This window comes from Spermophilus citellus, assembly GCF_964194105.1.
Source record: "Spermophilus citellus genome assembly, chromosome: 3".
NCBI lineage: Eukaryota > Metazoa > Chordata > Mammalia > Rodentia > Sciuridae > Spermophilus > Spermophilus citellus.
The window spans coordinates 150,795,527-150,813,607 of record NC_138184.1 but is presented as its reverse complement, the minus strand read 5'-3'; the positions used below and the strand labels follow the sequence as shown (position 1 = coordinate 150,813,607).

At 35.8% G+C, this 18,081-nt stretch overlaps 1 protein-coding gene across 1 annotated transcript in view; it reads left to right on the top strand.

The window, feature by feature from the left end:
- ABCB5 (ATP binding cassette subfamily B member 5) overlaps positions 1–18,081 on the top strand; it is a gene marked incomplete at both ends in the record, with an annotated part of 141,448 nt that overhangs the window by 8,633 nt on the left and 114,734 nt on the right. The window contains 3 exons of the mRNA XM_081283287.1: positions 11,629–11,686; positions 13,185–13,335; positions 16,340–16,394. Of these exons, the coding sequence (XP_081139413.1) occupies positions 11,629–11,686; positions 13,185–13,335; positions 16,340–16,394 (264 nt within the window). The remainder of the gene's footprint in view (positions 1–11,628; positions 11,687–13,184; positions 13,336–16,339; positions 16,395–18,081) is intronic.

The following is an 18,081-nucleotide window of genomic DNA, read 5'->3' as shown; positions in this document are numbered from 1 at the left end:
CGGCAGACTGCCAGTATGGTGGACAAGTAGCACCGAGGCAGTCACGTCACACTGGTTGGAGTGGGGGTGGAGCAGAACTGCCGCCTGAGCCAGCAAGGTAGGCAGAACTGCGACCCACTGGCGAAACAGGCTTAGAGGCCAACCAGTGTGGTAGACACGTCACACCAATTGGAGTAGGGGCGGAGCACAGCTGCCGCCCACATCCGGATCAGGACCAACGACCCGAGGGCGTGGTAGTTACATCACCACAATTGGAGTGGGGGCAGAGCAGAGCCGCCACCTTCACCCGCAGGGTGGGCAGACCTGCGACCAACCAGCGTGGTAGATAGATCACCCTAATTAGAGGAGGAGCACAGCCACTACCCGCCCTGCAAGGGAGATCTCCCAACTATACAAGAGCAATATAAATAAATAGGGGGAAAATTTCAAAAACACAACAATTTCACCAAGCAGAAAGAAACACGAGCAGTATGAAAAGACAAGGAAAGAAAGGACCACAAGCAATGCAGGTCAACTCAACTTTAGAAGAGGTAATAGCTGCAACAGATGGAATATCAGATAAAGAGTTCAGGATATACATGCTTCAGATGATCTGGAGTCTCAAGGAAGACATGAGACAGCAAAATCAGACAATGAAAGATCACTTTGACAAGGAACTACATAAACAAATACAGGAAGTAAAAGATCAATTTCACAGGGAGATAGAGGTAATAAAAAACAAACAAATAGAAATCCTAGAAATGCAGGAAGCAATAAACCAACTTAAAACCTCAATTGACAATACTACCAGCAGAGTAGATCACTTAGAAGAAAGAACATCAGACAATGAAGACAAAGTATTTCAACTTGAAAAGAACATAGACAGCTCAGCAAGTCTGCTAAGAAACCATGAGCAGAACATCCAAGAAATATGGGATAACATTAAAAGACAAAACTTAAGAGTCATTGGGATACAGGAAGGCACAGAGCTCCAAACCAAAGGAATAAACAATCTATTCAATGAAATAATACGAGAAAACTTCCCAGACCTGAAGAATGAAACAGAATCCCAAATCCTAGAAGCCTACAGGATGCCGAATGTGCAAAATCATAAGAGATCCACACCTAGACACATTATAATGAAGATGCCCAACATACAGAATAAGGAGAGAATTTTAAAAGCTACAAGAGAAAGGAAGCAGATTACATTTAGGGGTAAACCAATCAGGATAACAGCTGATCTCTCAACACAGACTCTGAAAGCTAGAAGATCCTGGAATAACATATTTCAAACACTGAAAGAAAATGGGTTCCAACCAAGAATCGTGTATCCGGCGAAATTAAGCTTCAGGATGGAAGATGAAATTAAAACCTTCCACGATAAACAAAAGTTAAAAAAATTTGCAGCTAGAAAACCATCTCTTCAAAAAATCCTTGGCAAAACATTACAGGAAGAGGAAATGGAAAATAACATTGAAAACCAACAGTGGGAGGTAGGACAGTAAAGGAGGGAAAGTAATCAAAGAGGAAAACAAATCTGGTTAAGTAACATTAATAAACAAATATGGCTGGAGGAACAAACCATATCTCAATAATAACCCTAAATGTTAATGGCTTAAACTCACCAATTAAGAGACACAGGCTAGTTGAATGGATCACAAAACAAGACCCAACAATATGCTGCCTACAGGAGACGCATTTGATAGGAAAAGATATACATAGACAGAAGGTGAAAGGTTGGGAAAAATCATTCCACTCATATGGACTGCGGAAACAAGCAGGAGTGTCCATACTCATATCAAATAAAATAGATTTCAAGCCAAAGTTAATCAAAAGGGATAAAGAGGGACACTGCATACTGCTCAAGGGAACCATACACCAACAAGACATAACAATCATAAATATATATGCCCCAAACAATGGTGCAGCTATGTTCATCAAGCAAACTCTTCTCAAGTTCAAGAGTCTAATAGACCACCATACAATAATCATGGGAGACTTCAACACACCTCTCTCACCACTGGACAGATCTTCCAAACAAAAGTTAAATAAGGAAACTATAGAACTCAATAACACAATTAACAACCTAGACTTAATTGACATATATAGAATATACCACCCAACATCAAGTAGTTACACTTTTTTCTCAGCAGCACATGGATCCTTCTCAAAAATAGATCATATATTATGTCACAGGGCAACTCTTAGACAATATAAAGGAGTAGAGATAATACCATGCATCTTATCTGATCATAATGGAATGAAACTGAAAATCAACGATAAAAGAAAGAAGGAAAAATCATGCATCACTTGGAGAATGAACAATAGGTTACTGAATGATCAATGGGTTATAGAAGACATTAAGGAGGAAATTAAAAACTTCTTAGAGTTAAATGAAAACACAGACACAACATATCGGAATCTATGGGACACATTGAAAGCAGTTCTAAGAGGAAAATTCATTGCTTGGAGCTCATTCCTTAAAAAAAGAAAAAAACCAATAAATAAATGATCTCATACTTCATCTCAAAATCCTAGAAAAAGAAGAGCAAAACAACAGCAAAAGAAGTAGAAGGCAAGAAATAATTAAAATCAGAGCTGAAATTAATGAAATCGAAACAAAAGAAACAATTGAAAAAATTGACAAAACTAAAAGTTGGTTCTTTGAAAAAATAAATAAAATCGACAGACCCTTAGCCATGCTAACGAAGAGAAGAAGAGAGAGAACCCAAATTACTAGCATATGGGATGAAAAAGGCAATATCACAACAGACACTTCAGAAATACAGAAGATAATCAGAAATTATTTTGAATCCTTATACTCCAATAAAATAGAAGATAGTGAAGGCATAGATAAATTTCTTAAGTCATATGATCTGCCCAGATTGAGTCAGGAAGATATAGACAACCTAAACAGACCAATAACAATAGAGGAAATCGAAGAAACCATCAAAAGACTACCAACTAAGAAAAGCCCAGGACCGGATGGGTATACAGCAGAGTTTTACAAAACCTTTAAAGAGGAACTAACACCAATACTTTTCAAGCTATTTCAGGAAATAGAAAAAGAAGGAGAACTTCCAAATACATTCTACGAGGCCAACATCACCCTGATGCCTAAACCAGACAGAGACACTTCAAAGAAAGAAAACTACAGACCAATATTTCTAATGAACCTAGATGCAAAAATCCTCAATAAAATTCTGGCGAATCGGATTCAAAAACATATCAAACAAATTATACACCATGATCAAGTAGGATTCATCCCTGGGATGCAAGGCTGGTTCAATATACGGAAATCAATAAATGTTATTCACCACATCAATAGACTTAAAAATAAGAACCATATGATCATCTCGATAGATGCAGAAAAAGCATTTGACAAAGTACAGCGTCCCTTTATGTTCAAAACACTAGAAAAATTAGGGATAACAGGATCATACCTCAACATTGTAAAAGCAATCTATGATAAGCCACAGGCCAGCATCATTCTGAATGGAGTAAAATTGAAGGCATTCCCTCTAAGATCTGGTACAAGACAGGGATGCCCTCTCTCACCACTTCTGTTCAACATAGTCCTCGAAACACTGGCCAGAGCAATTAGACAGATGAAAGAAATTAAAGGCATAAAGATAGGAAAAGAAGAACTTAAATTATCACTATTTGCAGATGATATGATTCTATACCTAACAGACCCAAAAGGGTCTACAAAGAAACTATTAGAGCTAATAAATGAATTCAGCAAAGTGGTAGGATATAAAATCAACACGCATGAATCAAATGCATTCCTGTATATCAGCGACAAATCCTCTGAAACGGAAATGAGGACAGCTACTCCATTCACAATATCCTCCCAAAAAATAAAATACTTGGGAATCAACCTAACAAAAGAGGTGAAAGACCTATACAATGAAAACTACAGAACCCTAAAGAGAGATATAGAAGAAGACCTCAGAAGATGGAAAAATATACCCTGTTCATGGATAGGCAGAACTAACATCATCAAAATGGCGATATTACCAAAAGTTCTCTATAAGTTCAATGCTATGCCAATCAAAATCCCAACAGCATTTCTTGTAGAAATAGATAAAACAATCAGGAAATTCATATGGAATAATAAAAGACCCAGAATAGCAAAAACAATGCTAAGCAGGAAGTGTGAATCAGGCGGTATAGCGATACCAGACTTCAAACTATACTACAGAGCAATAGTAACAAAAACAGCATGGATGGTACTGGTACCAAAACAGGCGGGTGGACCAATGGTACAGAATAGAGGACACAGTAACCAATCCACAAAACTACAACTATCTTATATTTGATAAAGGGGCTAAAAGCATGCAATGGAGGAAGGATAGCATCTTCAACAAATGGTGCTGGGAAAACTGGAAATCCATTTGCATCAAAATGAAACTGAATCCCTTTCTCTCGCCATGCACAAAACTTAACTCAAAATGGATCAAGGAGCTTGATATTAAATCAGAGACACGGCGTCTGATAGAAGAAAAAGTTGGCTATGATCTACATACTGTGGGGTCGGGCTCCAAATTCCTTAATAGGACACCCATAGCGCAAGAGTTAACAACTAGAATCAACAAATGGGACTTACTCAAACTAAAAAGTTTTTTCTCAGCAAAAGAAACAATAAGAGAGGTAAATAGGGAGCCTACATCCTGGGAACAAATCTTTACTCCACACGCTTCAGATAAAGCCCTAAAATCCAGAGTATACAAAGAACTCAAAAAATTAGACAATAAGGTAACAAATAACCCAATCAACAAATGGGCCAAGGACCTGAACAGACACTTCTCAGAGGAGGACATACAATTAATCAATAAATACATGAAAAAATGCTCACCATCGCTAGCAGTCAGAGAAATGCAAATCAAAACCACCCTAAGATACCATCTCACTCCAGTAAGATTGGCAGCCATTATGAAGTCCAACAACAACAAGTGCTGGAGAGGATGCGGGGAAAAGGGTACACTTGTTCATTGTTGGTGGGACTGCAAATTGGTGCAGCCAATTTGGAAAGCAGTATGGAGATTTCTTGGAAAGCTGGGAATGGAACCACCATTTGACCCAGCTATTCCCCTTCTCGGTCTATTCCCTAAAGACCTAATAAGAGCATGCTACAGGGACACTGCTACATCGATGTTCATAGCAGCACAATTCACAATAGCAAGATTGTGGAACCAACCTAGATGCCCTTCAATAGATGAATGGATAAAAAAATGTGGCATTTATACACAATGGAGTATTACTCTGCTTTAAAAAATGACAAAATCATAGAATTTGGAGGGAAATGGATGGCATTAGAGCAGATTATGCTAAGTGAAGCTAGCCAATCCTTAAAAAACAAATGCCAAATGACTGCTTTGATATAAGGGGAGTAACCAAGGACAGGGTAGGGATGAAGAGCTTGAGAAGAAGATTAACATTAAACAGGGATGAGAGGTGGGAGGGAAAGGGAGTGAGAAGGGAAATAGCATGGAAATGGAAGGTGATCCTCAGGGTTATACAAAATTACATATAAGAGGAAAGGAGGGGTAAGAGAAAAATAATACACGTGGAAGAAAGGATTTACAGTAGAGGGGGTAGAGAGAGAAAAGGGGAGGGGAGGGGAGGGGAGGGGAAGGGGGATAGTAGAGAATAGGATAGACAGCAGAATACATCAGTCACTAGAATGGCAATATGTAAATCAATGGAAGTGTAACTGATGTGATACAGTAATCTGTATACGGGGTAAAAATGGGAGTTCATAACCCACTTGAATCAAACTGTGAAATATGTTATATTAAGAACTATGTAATGTTTTGAACGACCAACAATATAAATAAATAAATAAATATTAAAAATTCTCTCTCTCCTCTCTCACTCTCTCTTTAAAAAAAAAAAATTTAAAAAACTGTTAAAAAAAAGAAATCTACAATGTTTATTGTCACAATAACCAAAAATTATATGACCAGTTATTGCCCACAGTAAAAACAATAAATTTACAAAAGGTTTTACAATTTCAGTTGGTGACCAGGGATTTAACAGAAGTGACATAGGGTGTGATGATTGTGAGGGAGGAAGAGAAAAAAAGAAATAAAAATTTAAAGGAAGAGTGTAAGAACAATAGAGAATGGATGTTAGCAGAAAAGAGAGAAAGACAAAATCATGGAATTTGCAGGGAAATGGATGGCACTAGAGCAGATTATGCTTAGTGAAGCTAGCCAATCCCTAAAAAACAAAATGCCAAATGTCTTCTTTGATATAATGAGAGCAACTAAGAACAGAGCAGGGAGGAAGAGCAGGAGGAAAAGAATAACATTAAACAGAGACATGAGGTGGGAGGGAAAGGGAGAGAAAAGGGAAATTGCATGGAAATGGAAGGAGACCCTCAGGGTTATACAAAATTACATATAAGAGGTTGTGAGGGGAATGGGAAAAAAACAAGGAGTGAAATGAATTACAGTAGATGGGGGTAGAGAGAGAAGATGGCATTATGTAAAAATGTGGATGTGTAACCGATGTGATTCTGCAATCTGTATTTGGGGTAAAAATGGGAGTTCATAACCCACTTGAATCTAGTGTATGAAATGATATGTCAAGAGCTTTGCAATGTTTTGAACAACCAATTAAAAAAAGAAAAAAGAAAAAAAAGAAAAGAGAGAAAGAGTTGAGGGAAACTGAGAAGTGAGAGAGAAACATATATAAAATAAAAAGTGAAAAAAATACTAAAAATAACTACAAAAAGAAATAAAAGATACAAGAATGTAACCAATATATACTAATCAAACACCTTAGTCTTCAAAGTATTGATCCAAAAAAAACCCATCTTGAAATAAAATGGTAAAAATGAAAAAAATAATGATATATGAATAAGTATCCAGTTAAAATAGAATTCTTTTAAAAGAAAAGAAGAGATGAGGTAGTAAAAATGGGTTTGTAGATTCAATAAGTGAATAGGACAAATGCAGAGGCAATGTAGGATATGTTTATAAGGGGAGAGAACAAAAAAAATGGAAGGAGTTAGAGGAAGAGAGAGAGAGAGAGAAAGAGAGAAAGAGAGAGAGAGAAGCACACAATAGGTTTAGCTGTTAGAAACAAAGAGAAATAGAAACAAAGGAAAACAGAGTTGTGAAAGAGACAACAGAAAATCAATCCAAAATATACTAATCAAAAATTCTAATCCTCAAAACACAGAGCACAAAAAACAGCTACCTTCAAGAAATGCTAAAACCGATAAAGCAGAAACAAATATGTCTGCGTACAAAGGTCCACCATGGATCAGTCATTAGTCATTCAAACAAAAACAAAAACAGAACAGTCAGTGAGAGTATTTGCCCACTGTCTGTACCAAACTGTCTTTCTGTTTCTCAACTTTTCTTCTCACTGGGATTGTGTGAGGGGCTGTGGAAGATGCTTTAGGCTTCACTTTCTGGGTGTAGCTGCCTTTGTGTTCTGTGAGATGAATTCCTGCAAGTGAAGCTCCCAGTGGCCGGGGTTCAGTCTGGTATGGCCTCAGGTGTTTTATCATGTGGGGAGTTTTTAGCCACTAATGAATCAAGCACTTTAGGATTGTACCTCACTCCTCTCCTTAGGGCACCACTTGTGGGAAGTGGGAGTGGGTCCTTCACTGTTCTGTGGTTCAGGGATACTGCCTTTGTTTGGCTTCTGAAGGACTCTTTCCCAGCTCTGAGCTCAGGCCCTCCACCCTGTTCAGTTTCTCCCTGCCCTTGTTCAATGGAGTAGGGAAGAGGAGGAGCCAGCTTTCTCAGGCCTCTCTGATCTGTATTTCCCTCAGGCAAAATGGTCTCCCCATGCCAGAAATTCTCTGTGCCAGAGATTCTCCTGATGTGCTTGGTTTACTTTAAATCTCACAGTTGGGGTCTGCTGGTCATGTATTGGTTTCATTCCTGAATTCAAGGATCTAAGTTCCCAGTCTGAGTTCCCAGTCTCATGGAGGTATTAAAATGTTTCCACCTTGGCCTCCCTGTACCCAGCTGGCAGACCATGACTTTCATGCACCAGTTTATTGGACTAAATAGCTTCTGGGTTGGCCCAGGCCAGGCTGCTCCTTCAATCCTGAGATTCCCCATTCCAAGATCTTCCCACCACTTTTTGATCTTTTTCTGACTTTGTGTATTTTCTCTGCTCCAATTCTATTCCTTAGCTCAGCTCCAATTCTATTCCTATAACCTTAGTCTGATATACCCCAAATTTCCCAGTATCCAAGGCTCTCTGTCCAATATTGAGTATCAGTAGGTAAATGGAGTGTTTTATTTTGTTTCTTTTTTTTTCTTTTTTTACTCACTTTCCAGAGAAGTAGTTTTCTTGTTGTTTGCGTCCTGAGTCACCCAGTGGTGAGAAAAGTCACTTCCCACTAATCCACAATCTTGCCTTCAGAAAACTCTTGAAAATAAAGAAAATTTCTCTTTGGAATTGTTGTTGTTGTTCCATAGGGATTTTTTGTTTTATTATTTTATTTTGAATTGGCTAATAATTGTGTATATTTATGAGGTACAGTGTGATGCTTGATACATGTGTACATTGTGGAATTAGTAAATCAGGCTAATTAACTTATCTGTCACTTCACATTCTTATCATTTCATTGTGGCGACAAAGTATAAAATCCTATGTTTTAGCAATTTTGAAGTATATGATATTAATAATTAAAGTCAATATGCTGTGCAAAAGAACACTGAAACTTACTCCTCCTACCTAACTGAAAATATGCTCCTTTTGTTCAGCATCTCTCTTTCCCCAAATTATCCACCTCCTCAGCCTCTGGTAACCACCCTTTTTCTACTCTATACTCTTGAGAGTTTAACTTCTAAGATTTGAAAAGAAATAAGATCATATAATATTTGTCTTTTGGTGCATTGTTTTTTTTAATTTGCTTTTTTTCCAGTTGGCTAAGTTTTCTTTTTTTAAAGGCTGAACAGTATCCCATTGTATATTTACATCATGTCATCAATTCATCCATTATTGGGCACTTAGGATGTCCCCCTATCTTGGCTATTATGAGTAATGCTGAAATAAACATGAAAATGCAAACAACTCATCAACATATTGATTTCAATTCCTTTGTATATATAACTAGTAGAGGGATTGCTGGATCATATAATTCTATTTCTAGTTTTTTAAGGAATCTCCAAATTATTTCCCACAGTGGCTGCACCTGTGACTATATAAAAAAAATCAAATATTGGGAACATATGAACATAAAAGAGCTACATTTCACACCCTGTACTGCTTCAATTTTGGTTTTGTTGCTATTATTATTTTCCAAAGGTAAACTAAACTTTCCCATAACTTTTTGCCATACAGTCTAAGCACCATTACCTCAAAAATTCAAAGCAGATTCTTTAAATTCTATGCCCTAGAGTGATGGTATGAGGGAGAGATGAGGAGAAAAATTTATTTTAGAATTCATTTGTACATTTGAACATTATTTTTGGACTGAAATTATATCATCAGTATGTATTTCACAAGCAGCATTATAACTCTGTAGTTGAGTTTAAGCTCTCGGGCTGGGCAGGTTGGCACAGGCCTATATTCGGGCAACTCCAGGCTAAGGCAGAAAGATTGTAAGTTCAAGACCAGTCTCAGCACCTTAGCAAGAACCTGTCTCAAAAATAAAAATTTAAAAAGGACTGGAGATGTGGTTGGGTGGTTTATCACCCCTGGGTTCAATCCCTAATACCAATAAATAGATAGATGATAGATAGATAGATAGATGATAGATAGATAGATGATAGATAGATAGATAGATAGATAGATAGATAGATAGATAGAGGAAGGAAGTTTAAGCTGTGGATTCAGACCTAAGTTTAATCACACTTTGTAGACTTGGGTGGTTTACTCTGTGACTAGTTTTCTCATTTTTAAAGTGGTCTACTAGCAACTTCATTATGTTTGTTTAGATACAGTGGTGGACCCCTACCCCCACCCCCCAAAAAAGCTAATAGATCAGTGGGAACACAACTGCAACATCTGCCTTCCCACAGAAAACTAGACTGGGAAGTGGGTAATTTTGCTAGTTACCACGAGGAATTGGGGAAGTACATGCCTGATTTCATTTGAATGATAGAAAAAGACTAAAGAGGGGATGACTACCATCCAAAAAGAAAGAAAAGAACAAGTGTTGGTGAGGAAGTTGAAAAACTGGAATTTTTATGCACTGTTGGTAGGAATGTTAAATGAAGTAGATGCTGTGGAAAAGTGTGGTGGTTCCTCAAAAATTACTAGAAATACCATAAGATTTCACAATTATGCTTCTGGGTATATGCTCAAAAGACTTGAAAGCAGGGCTGGGGTTGTGGCTCAGTGGTATAGTGCTTGCCTAACATGCATGAGGCACTGAGTTTGATCCCCAGCACAATATAAAAATAAACAAATAAAATAAAGGTATTGTGTCCATTTGCAACTAAAAAAATATTTAAAAGAAAGAATTGAAAGCAAGGAGTCAAAGAAATACTTGTATGCCTATATTCATAGCAGCATTATTAGCAGTGGCCAAAATATGGAAGAAATCCTAGTGTCCATCAATTGATGAATGGATCAACAAAATGTGGCATTGTACATGCAATGGAATAGTATTCAGCCTTGAGAATGGGGAAATTTCAACATGATACAATGTGAATGAAAATTGCAGACAATTTGTTAAGTGAATAATTCAAGAATGATCCTTGAAAACATTAAGTCAGTTGCAAAAGGAAAACTATTGTATGATTCCACTTATATGAGATACCTATCATAGTCAGGTTCATGGAGACAGAAAGTAGAATGGTGGCTTCCAGGGGCTGGGGAAGGGGACAATACAGAGTAGCTTAATAGATATAGGGTTTCAGTTTTGCAAGAGGAAAAAAGTTTTGTGGATGAAAATGATAATACAACAATGTGAAGATATTCAGTGCTCTGGTTGTACACTTTAAAGTGATTAAGTAGATAAAGTCTGCTGTTATGGTTTGGATGTATGGTATCCCCCAAAACCTAACATGTGAGACAGTGCAAGAAGGTTCAGAGGACAAAAGATTGGGTTGTAAGAGTCTTAACCCAATCAGTGACCTAATTTCCTGATGGGAATTAACTGGTGCGTGGAGTGATAGGTATGGCTGGAGGAGATGGGAACAGGGGCGTGGCTTTGGGTATATACTTGTATCTGGCCAGTGGAGTATCTCTCTCTGCTTCTGGATCATACATGAGCTGCTTTCCTCTGCTACACTGCTCCTCCATGATGTCCTGCCTCACCTCGAGCCAGCCTTCTATGGACTGAGACCTCTGAACTGTGAGCCCTCAAATAAACGTTTTCTCCTCTACAGTTGTTCTGGTCTAATTTTTTAGTCAGAGCAGTGAAAAGGCTGACTAAAACATCTGTTACATAGTTTCTGTCACAGTTTTAAAAATTTTTACTACAGATGCATGTCTTTATTTGTCTTTATTTCTACTTAGTTAACAAAGTTAGAGACAGCCAGTGACGACTTCCTTTCCCAGTGCCTTTTCAAGAAATATTTGTACTCTATTGTTAAATTTGGTTTTGAAACTTCAGTGTTTGTAAGTGTCTAAAGTTACCACCAAGGGCAATATTTGACATTTAGCAAAATGCTAATTGGAAAATTTTACAAATTATGTTTATACTGTAACTTTTCTATTTTCTAGAACACTACAAGAACAACTTCCTAAAACAAGAAAGCAAGCTGTTGGAGCTATTGAGATAGTAAGTGATATCAAGTAGAAAGTACACATATCAGAACATTTTAGGGAATTGTCAGTGGTGCAGAGAAGGATTATATCTGGTGGTTTACATCCATTGGTTAGGGGAAAGAAGAGTTTACAAAGGAATTTATCAGAGTGTTAATTCCAATAAGAAAAATATAAACAAACATAAAGTCCCACATTAAAGGATAAGAAAAAATAGCACAATATCTACACATTTATGAAGATGAAGGATTATGAGAGACTTTTAATTTATTTACATTTAAATATTTCCCAATAATCCCACTTTGATAATGTGAGTTGCAGTTATCATCTCAAAAAAATGTTATAAATCTTTTTTTAAATAAAAAATAATTATCTTAGTATTTTATAAAGCTTACATATCAGAAAATGTGTCCGCACATTTCTTTGGAATATGTGCAAGGAACATTTTCATGCATACATTCTCAGACATTCCCTTTACCAAATCTCATCTCTAGGCCTGGCTGTCAATGTTATTAGAAATATATAGGAAACAGTTGTTTTTGAAAAGTTAATTTTTTTAAATATGGGAAGTAGCAGAATATGATAACCTTTATCAAGGAGATAGCATACTATTCTAGGGGACAGCAAGGGAGCAATACCCTATTATCATAGGTAATATTGACTAAAATGCTGCAGAAGCCACTCATAAATCCTGATTAACTATTGCATGAATGAACAGAAAAACACAACATTTTTTTCAACTCCACCCAAAATAAGAACTAAGTTCCTCTTATTGTTGTTCCAATATAATTACACTACTATGCTTTTTTATATTCCATTTGATCTCTCACTAAGATAAATAATCCATGTTTCCAAATTTTGTTCCCGGTTTGGTTTTGGAATGGTGTTGTAGGAACCAGTACAGAATAGAATATAATGCATTGAATACTTATCTAAGCTTTCAGGCATTTCTTTTTTATTCTAGTCATGCAAATTATAATAGATCCTTACTCACAGGTTAGACACTGTTCTGGTTACAATGAATCCCAGGAACTCAAAAAAGTTAGAAATATAATTTCTTACATTTTCAGGAATTGGTTTCTGTTTACTGCATCTAGTGGTGACAATGCTGTCATCCTGATGAGTCTAGGGAATTAGAAATTCCTCAGTTAACTTTTTATAAACTAAAATATTTTCACTGCAGTCTTTGAAAATATCTTAACCTATTCCAATATTAACTAAGTAGAAAAAAGCTTCTGATTCATGTCCACATCTTATCTGACTTATGCAATCACCTACAGTTTATACAGATTTAAATGCTGTATTTTTTCAAAGAGTTCCTCAAAATCTATTGTAAAGTCTTAATATTGGATTTTGGGTTTGGTTTGGTTTGGTTTATATATAAATGCATATCCCTGATTTTATAACTTTTTAATTTCAATCAATTTGTAAAGTTGCATTCACTTGCTGGCAAAAGCTCTGGGTTGTGACGTTTGTTTTACAGCCATCACAGTACCTTGCCTTGTTTTCCTCAGTTCCGCTTTGCTGATGGACTGGACATCGTGCTCATGGTCCTGGGAATATTGGCATCACTGGTAAATGGAGCCTGTCTTCCTTTAATGTCTCTGGTTTTAGGAGAAGTGAGTGATCACCTTACTAGTGAATGTCTAGTCCAAACCAACACAAGTGAGTACAAGATTTATTTTTCTGGATTCCTGGGGACCCAAAATCATATAATAAATAAAACAGGAATTAAGCTCATAGTGCAGATTATTGCATTGTAAACAATAACTGTATAATATGTACTTAAATCATTTATTCTTCTATATCACTAGATACTAAAGAACCTAATAGTTCTTGCTAAATTCTCCAGAGAAACACCATCAATAAGTGTGCATGTGTGTAGATACATCTCTGTGTGTATGAATATGTATACAAAGAGAGAGAGATAGGCCAATGTGCATATGTATACATATGTAGCTACTTGGGGTACTTTAATAGACATAGACAAGCTTGGCACTGTAGAGCACACTTCAACAAGGAAACATCAAAGAATATGCAGAAAATAATAGTACAAGAGACAATATCCTCAATAAAGATAAGGGGGAAACCTACCAATTGAGTATACAAAAAAGGTCTCATTCTACTCATTTATAGGCATTTTAAATATTACTCATATTTGTAGGAATCTTTCTGTGTGTGTGTGTGTGTGTGTGTGTGTGTGTAAAGAGAAAGTGATTTTAAGAAATTTACTTACATGATTATGGAGTTAGGCAAGTCTAAAATATGCCAGATACTGGCCAGCCTGAGCCCCAGGAGAGAGCTAGTGCCACAGGTCAAGTCCAAAGGCTTGTTGATGGTGCACAAGAATCCACTGAAACCCACTATGGTTAGGCTTGTTTTTCTGAAAATTCAAATATTGCTCTATCAGAATTGGTGATTATACCAGGATTTAATCAAAAGTTCAGGCCATTCCATTCCACTTATCAATAAAAAGAAGAAATCAAGAAAGTAAGAATGGCTAAATCTTTCTGACTACTTGGAGTTATTCAGTAGACATGGACTTGTTTGGCACTATAGGGAATAATTCAGACAGGAAGCAGCAAGGAACATGCAAAAACTTACAGTACTATAGACCAATATCTTGATAAAAGATAAGGAGGGAAATTTAGCAATTGAGTGTGCAAAACTCTTTTCATATCACCCGTAGACATTTGCTCCTATTTCCTGTGCTTGAAGGCATCTTTCATGCATCCTTTCTAGTGTCCTACTTCACAGCCATGTCCTACAAGGTCACATTATTCCTTAAAATGTAAATTCTAGTGATTCTCCTATATACAGTCTCTTTTATCAAGTATATATTATAAATATAAGTAATTTCCTGATTTACTTACATATTTGTCCCCAAACTCCACACTAGGAAGTATCCTTACAGCTATTTTTAAAAACTGGGGCAAGTAACACATTAAAACCTAAATGTCTTGTAGATACTGGTCTAGCTTTGTGTACTTTTGTCAGTGCCCTATACTAATTTAAGCCTTTTTGTTTCTCACCTAAAGGTTAATAATCTTTCAGGTGTCCACTTTTATTTGAATGAAATATATCCACTGCTTCCATCTCTATATCCATCCAGATGATAGTTGCCTGCCTAATTGTTAAAAGATTTTAATAATATAAGTAAAATTGAGGATATAAGTGAAATTAAAATTTTATATTTTAATAATGTAAGCTAAGTTAATTGTCATTTGGAAGGACCCAGCAGTTCACTAAGAAAAATGTATTGATTGCCAACTATATGAATGAGTGAGTGGTAAACCTAGCAACAGAAGGCAGTCGCTTGAGGGTGCTCCTTTTGTTAGAGATATTCTATAATTGATTGCCTTACAAGCCTTGGACAGCAATTGGCAATGCATCTCTGACTGATATTGCTTCGGTGAATTTTAGCCAATATCATAATCATAAAAGCAGTTTTGATAAGGATTTATATACATTTGTGATATTATTGGTATATTATAACAGATTATTAAAACCCTTTAATAATAACTTTATTATTTATTAACATTGATTTCCTAGGAGAATAATATGATTATTTTCTCCTACAAATAAAACATGTATAATAACCATCATTCATTGGGTGCTCATTTTGGTGTCAGAGCTGAATTTCTTTACATATTATCTCTATTAATACAATATCCAAAATTAGATTTTGTTATTTTGATGTCATTGTGATACCATTTTAGAAATAATGTTTATTCTATTCATTAGCTCAGTTAAATCTCATTAAATTTTTTTGCTAGGTTTTAAAATCTTCACTTCTACCATGTCAATTCTGTTATTTTTGGAAAGCCTGCTTCAAAAATTTTCCTTAGCACAATTCCACAAACAGAATAAGGGAGAAATAATAATTTCCATATAAATAAATTCATAGACATTATTATAGGGAATGGTGTTATGACTATATAAGATATGAAAAGTCATGATGCCTTTATAATGTTGAGTTTTAAACACTAAAATTATGGCAGTGAATATTGACCACATTTGTGTTGTTGGTAAAGTCAGGACCATGGTATAACATTATTGTACAATGAATTTTTTACAATATATATGAAGTATTTTCTACTAGAATATTTTACTAGAGCTATGTTTTACTAAAAATTTACATGAAAGACTTGTAACCGAAGGATTATTTGAACATGGGTTTATTATGTGACTATTCTAGTTGTAACCCCACATATTTCAGTGAGTTTCCTTTCAGGATTTTCCATGACTACTAGTTTTAGAACTTCCACATGAGTTCTGGCTTTTCTTGAACTTTCTAAATCATTTGGGGTGTATCACACTGAATTCTAAATGTATGATCTCAAGTAGGAATAGGGAATTCTGTTACTGTTGCTTTCCTGACTGTTGCCTGATTAGAGGAGTCCTAAAGAATTCTTCCTGAAGATGAGCTACATTGTTAGTGTTTCCTTGTATTTTTACCCATTGCATGAATATTTCTTGAGAACAGAAATAATTATTTCAACTACTAGTTTGAAGAATAGAAAATAAGATGATCCTAGGCCTGTGTTAGGCATGAAGTCCATTTTCTCTAGAAAGTTCTATGTTTAGTTTGGAGGAATACCTATGAAACAGTATGGCTAATTGAAAATTACTTTCTTTTATAATTTAAAAAAAAAAACTTTTTTTACAGCAATTTCTCAGAACTGTACTCAGTTTCAAGAGAAGCTGAATGAAGACGTGACTATGTAAGTCCAAATGGAGTGTTGATATCATACTGCATGCCCTCTCTGCACGCCATTCTATTCCACACCTACAATAAAACATAGTAAAAAAAAATTAGTCTGATTATTAATTTTATATAATAGCAATTAAAGTAAATATGTTCTTTTCTTTTGTTTGGTATTTATAACATAATTAGTGAATAATCCTTCCTCTATTTGAAAAGTATGCATATCATATGTGTCTTTGAGAAAATTGTCATCAGTAGAAAAGTTATGACAATTTGCATTTTTATAGCAACTTTGCCTTCTAGAACTGAAGGATCATGTCCTTGAAGATAAAGGACTTGTCTTTCTTTAAAAAAAAAAAAACTATTTTCTTTCAAAGTCTTGTAGGAAATGTTCTTCATATAAATTGAAAAGATTTCTATAAATTTAAAAATTGAAAAGCTATATGCTATAAATAAATAGTTAAAAAAAGTAAGGAGTAAGGGTTTGTTCAGACCAATTTTAGAAACTAATTATTTAGGTTATTATAATAAATTATATCCAGAATAAAAATAGTAAAATCTGAATAAAAATAACTTATAAAGACATTCTGTTTTTATTCACATTTATTCACTCTGTCCCATATTGCATTGGTTAGGAAGATGCTTCTTTACTGAGCATGTTTGCTGCCCCGGACCCATGTGGGCAGCTGAACTTAAGGTTGCTTGTGTGAATTTCCAGAGACACCAAATAAAACAGACACATTCTGTACCTCTAAACAAGTTTCAGGATGGCTTCTCCATTCTTGGCCTCAGACTCCCCAAATGGGAGAGCAAGACAAAGTCATGAGAACCTGATGAGAGAGAACAAGCAAATTCGGAAGTGGGCTTTTATTGGGGGGACACTTGTTCTTAGAAAGTTCCATCCAAAAAAGGCCAGAAGGGGCAAGGTTACAAGGGACAGGTGAGGGTAGTTCAACCCAAGGGGCAACATGCCTACATCTGAAGACACACCTTCAACTTCCTGAACCAGGACAACACCCAGATCACTACAAAATGCAGTGATGGTCAAAGCCTCTTGCTTCAGGATGAAAGGCGCAAGTTATTCAGAGTGGCTCCCTACATAGTTCCCCTTCTTTCTTTGAAAAAGAAGGTGATGGGTTACTATTTCGAGTCCCGAAATCACTGTTTTGAAGTCTCACCATCCTGCAATTGCAATTCAAGAGAGAATTAGTAGCAAAGGATATATCATGAAGAATGTTTAAGAATGTTTCCAGGGTTAAAGCCATTCAGTTTTTTAAGTATTTGATCAGCTAAAGAAGTAGGACCCAAAAAATCAATCTTACTTTTTGTATATCTTGAATATGATGATGGAGCTCCAAAAGATCCAAGATGTTATTATTATTTTGCCAAATACCCAATAAATGGTTTTTAATCTTTTCCCAATCCCATTGGGAAGCATTGTATTTGGCAGCAGTAACACGCACATATTTATAGCTAGCATGACATTTAAGTCTTTCTTTGAATTTTATAGACACTTTTAGACAGCCAAAGTTCATTACCAATATTTATGACAGTAGCCTCTAAGGCATTTAGCTTCATCTCAATCCTCTCATCAATATTTATTTGATGATGAAGAGCCTTGAAAGTATTCTGAGCCAGATTATTAAGAAAATTTGTGTGTTGAATATTTTGAGATACAGCTGTGACTGTTGAAGCAATAAAGG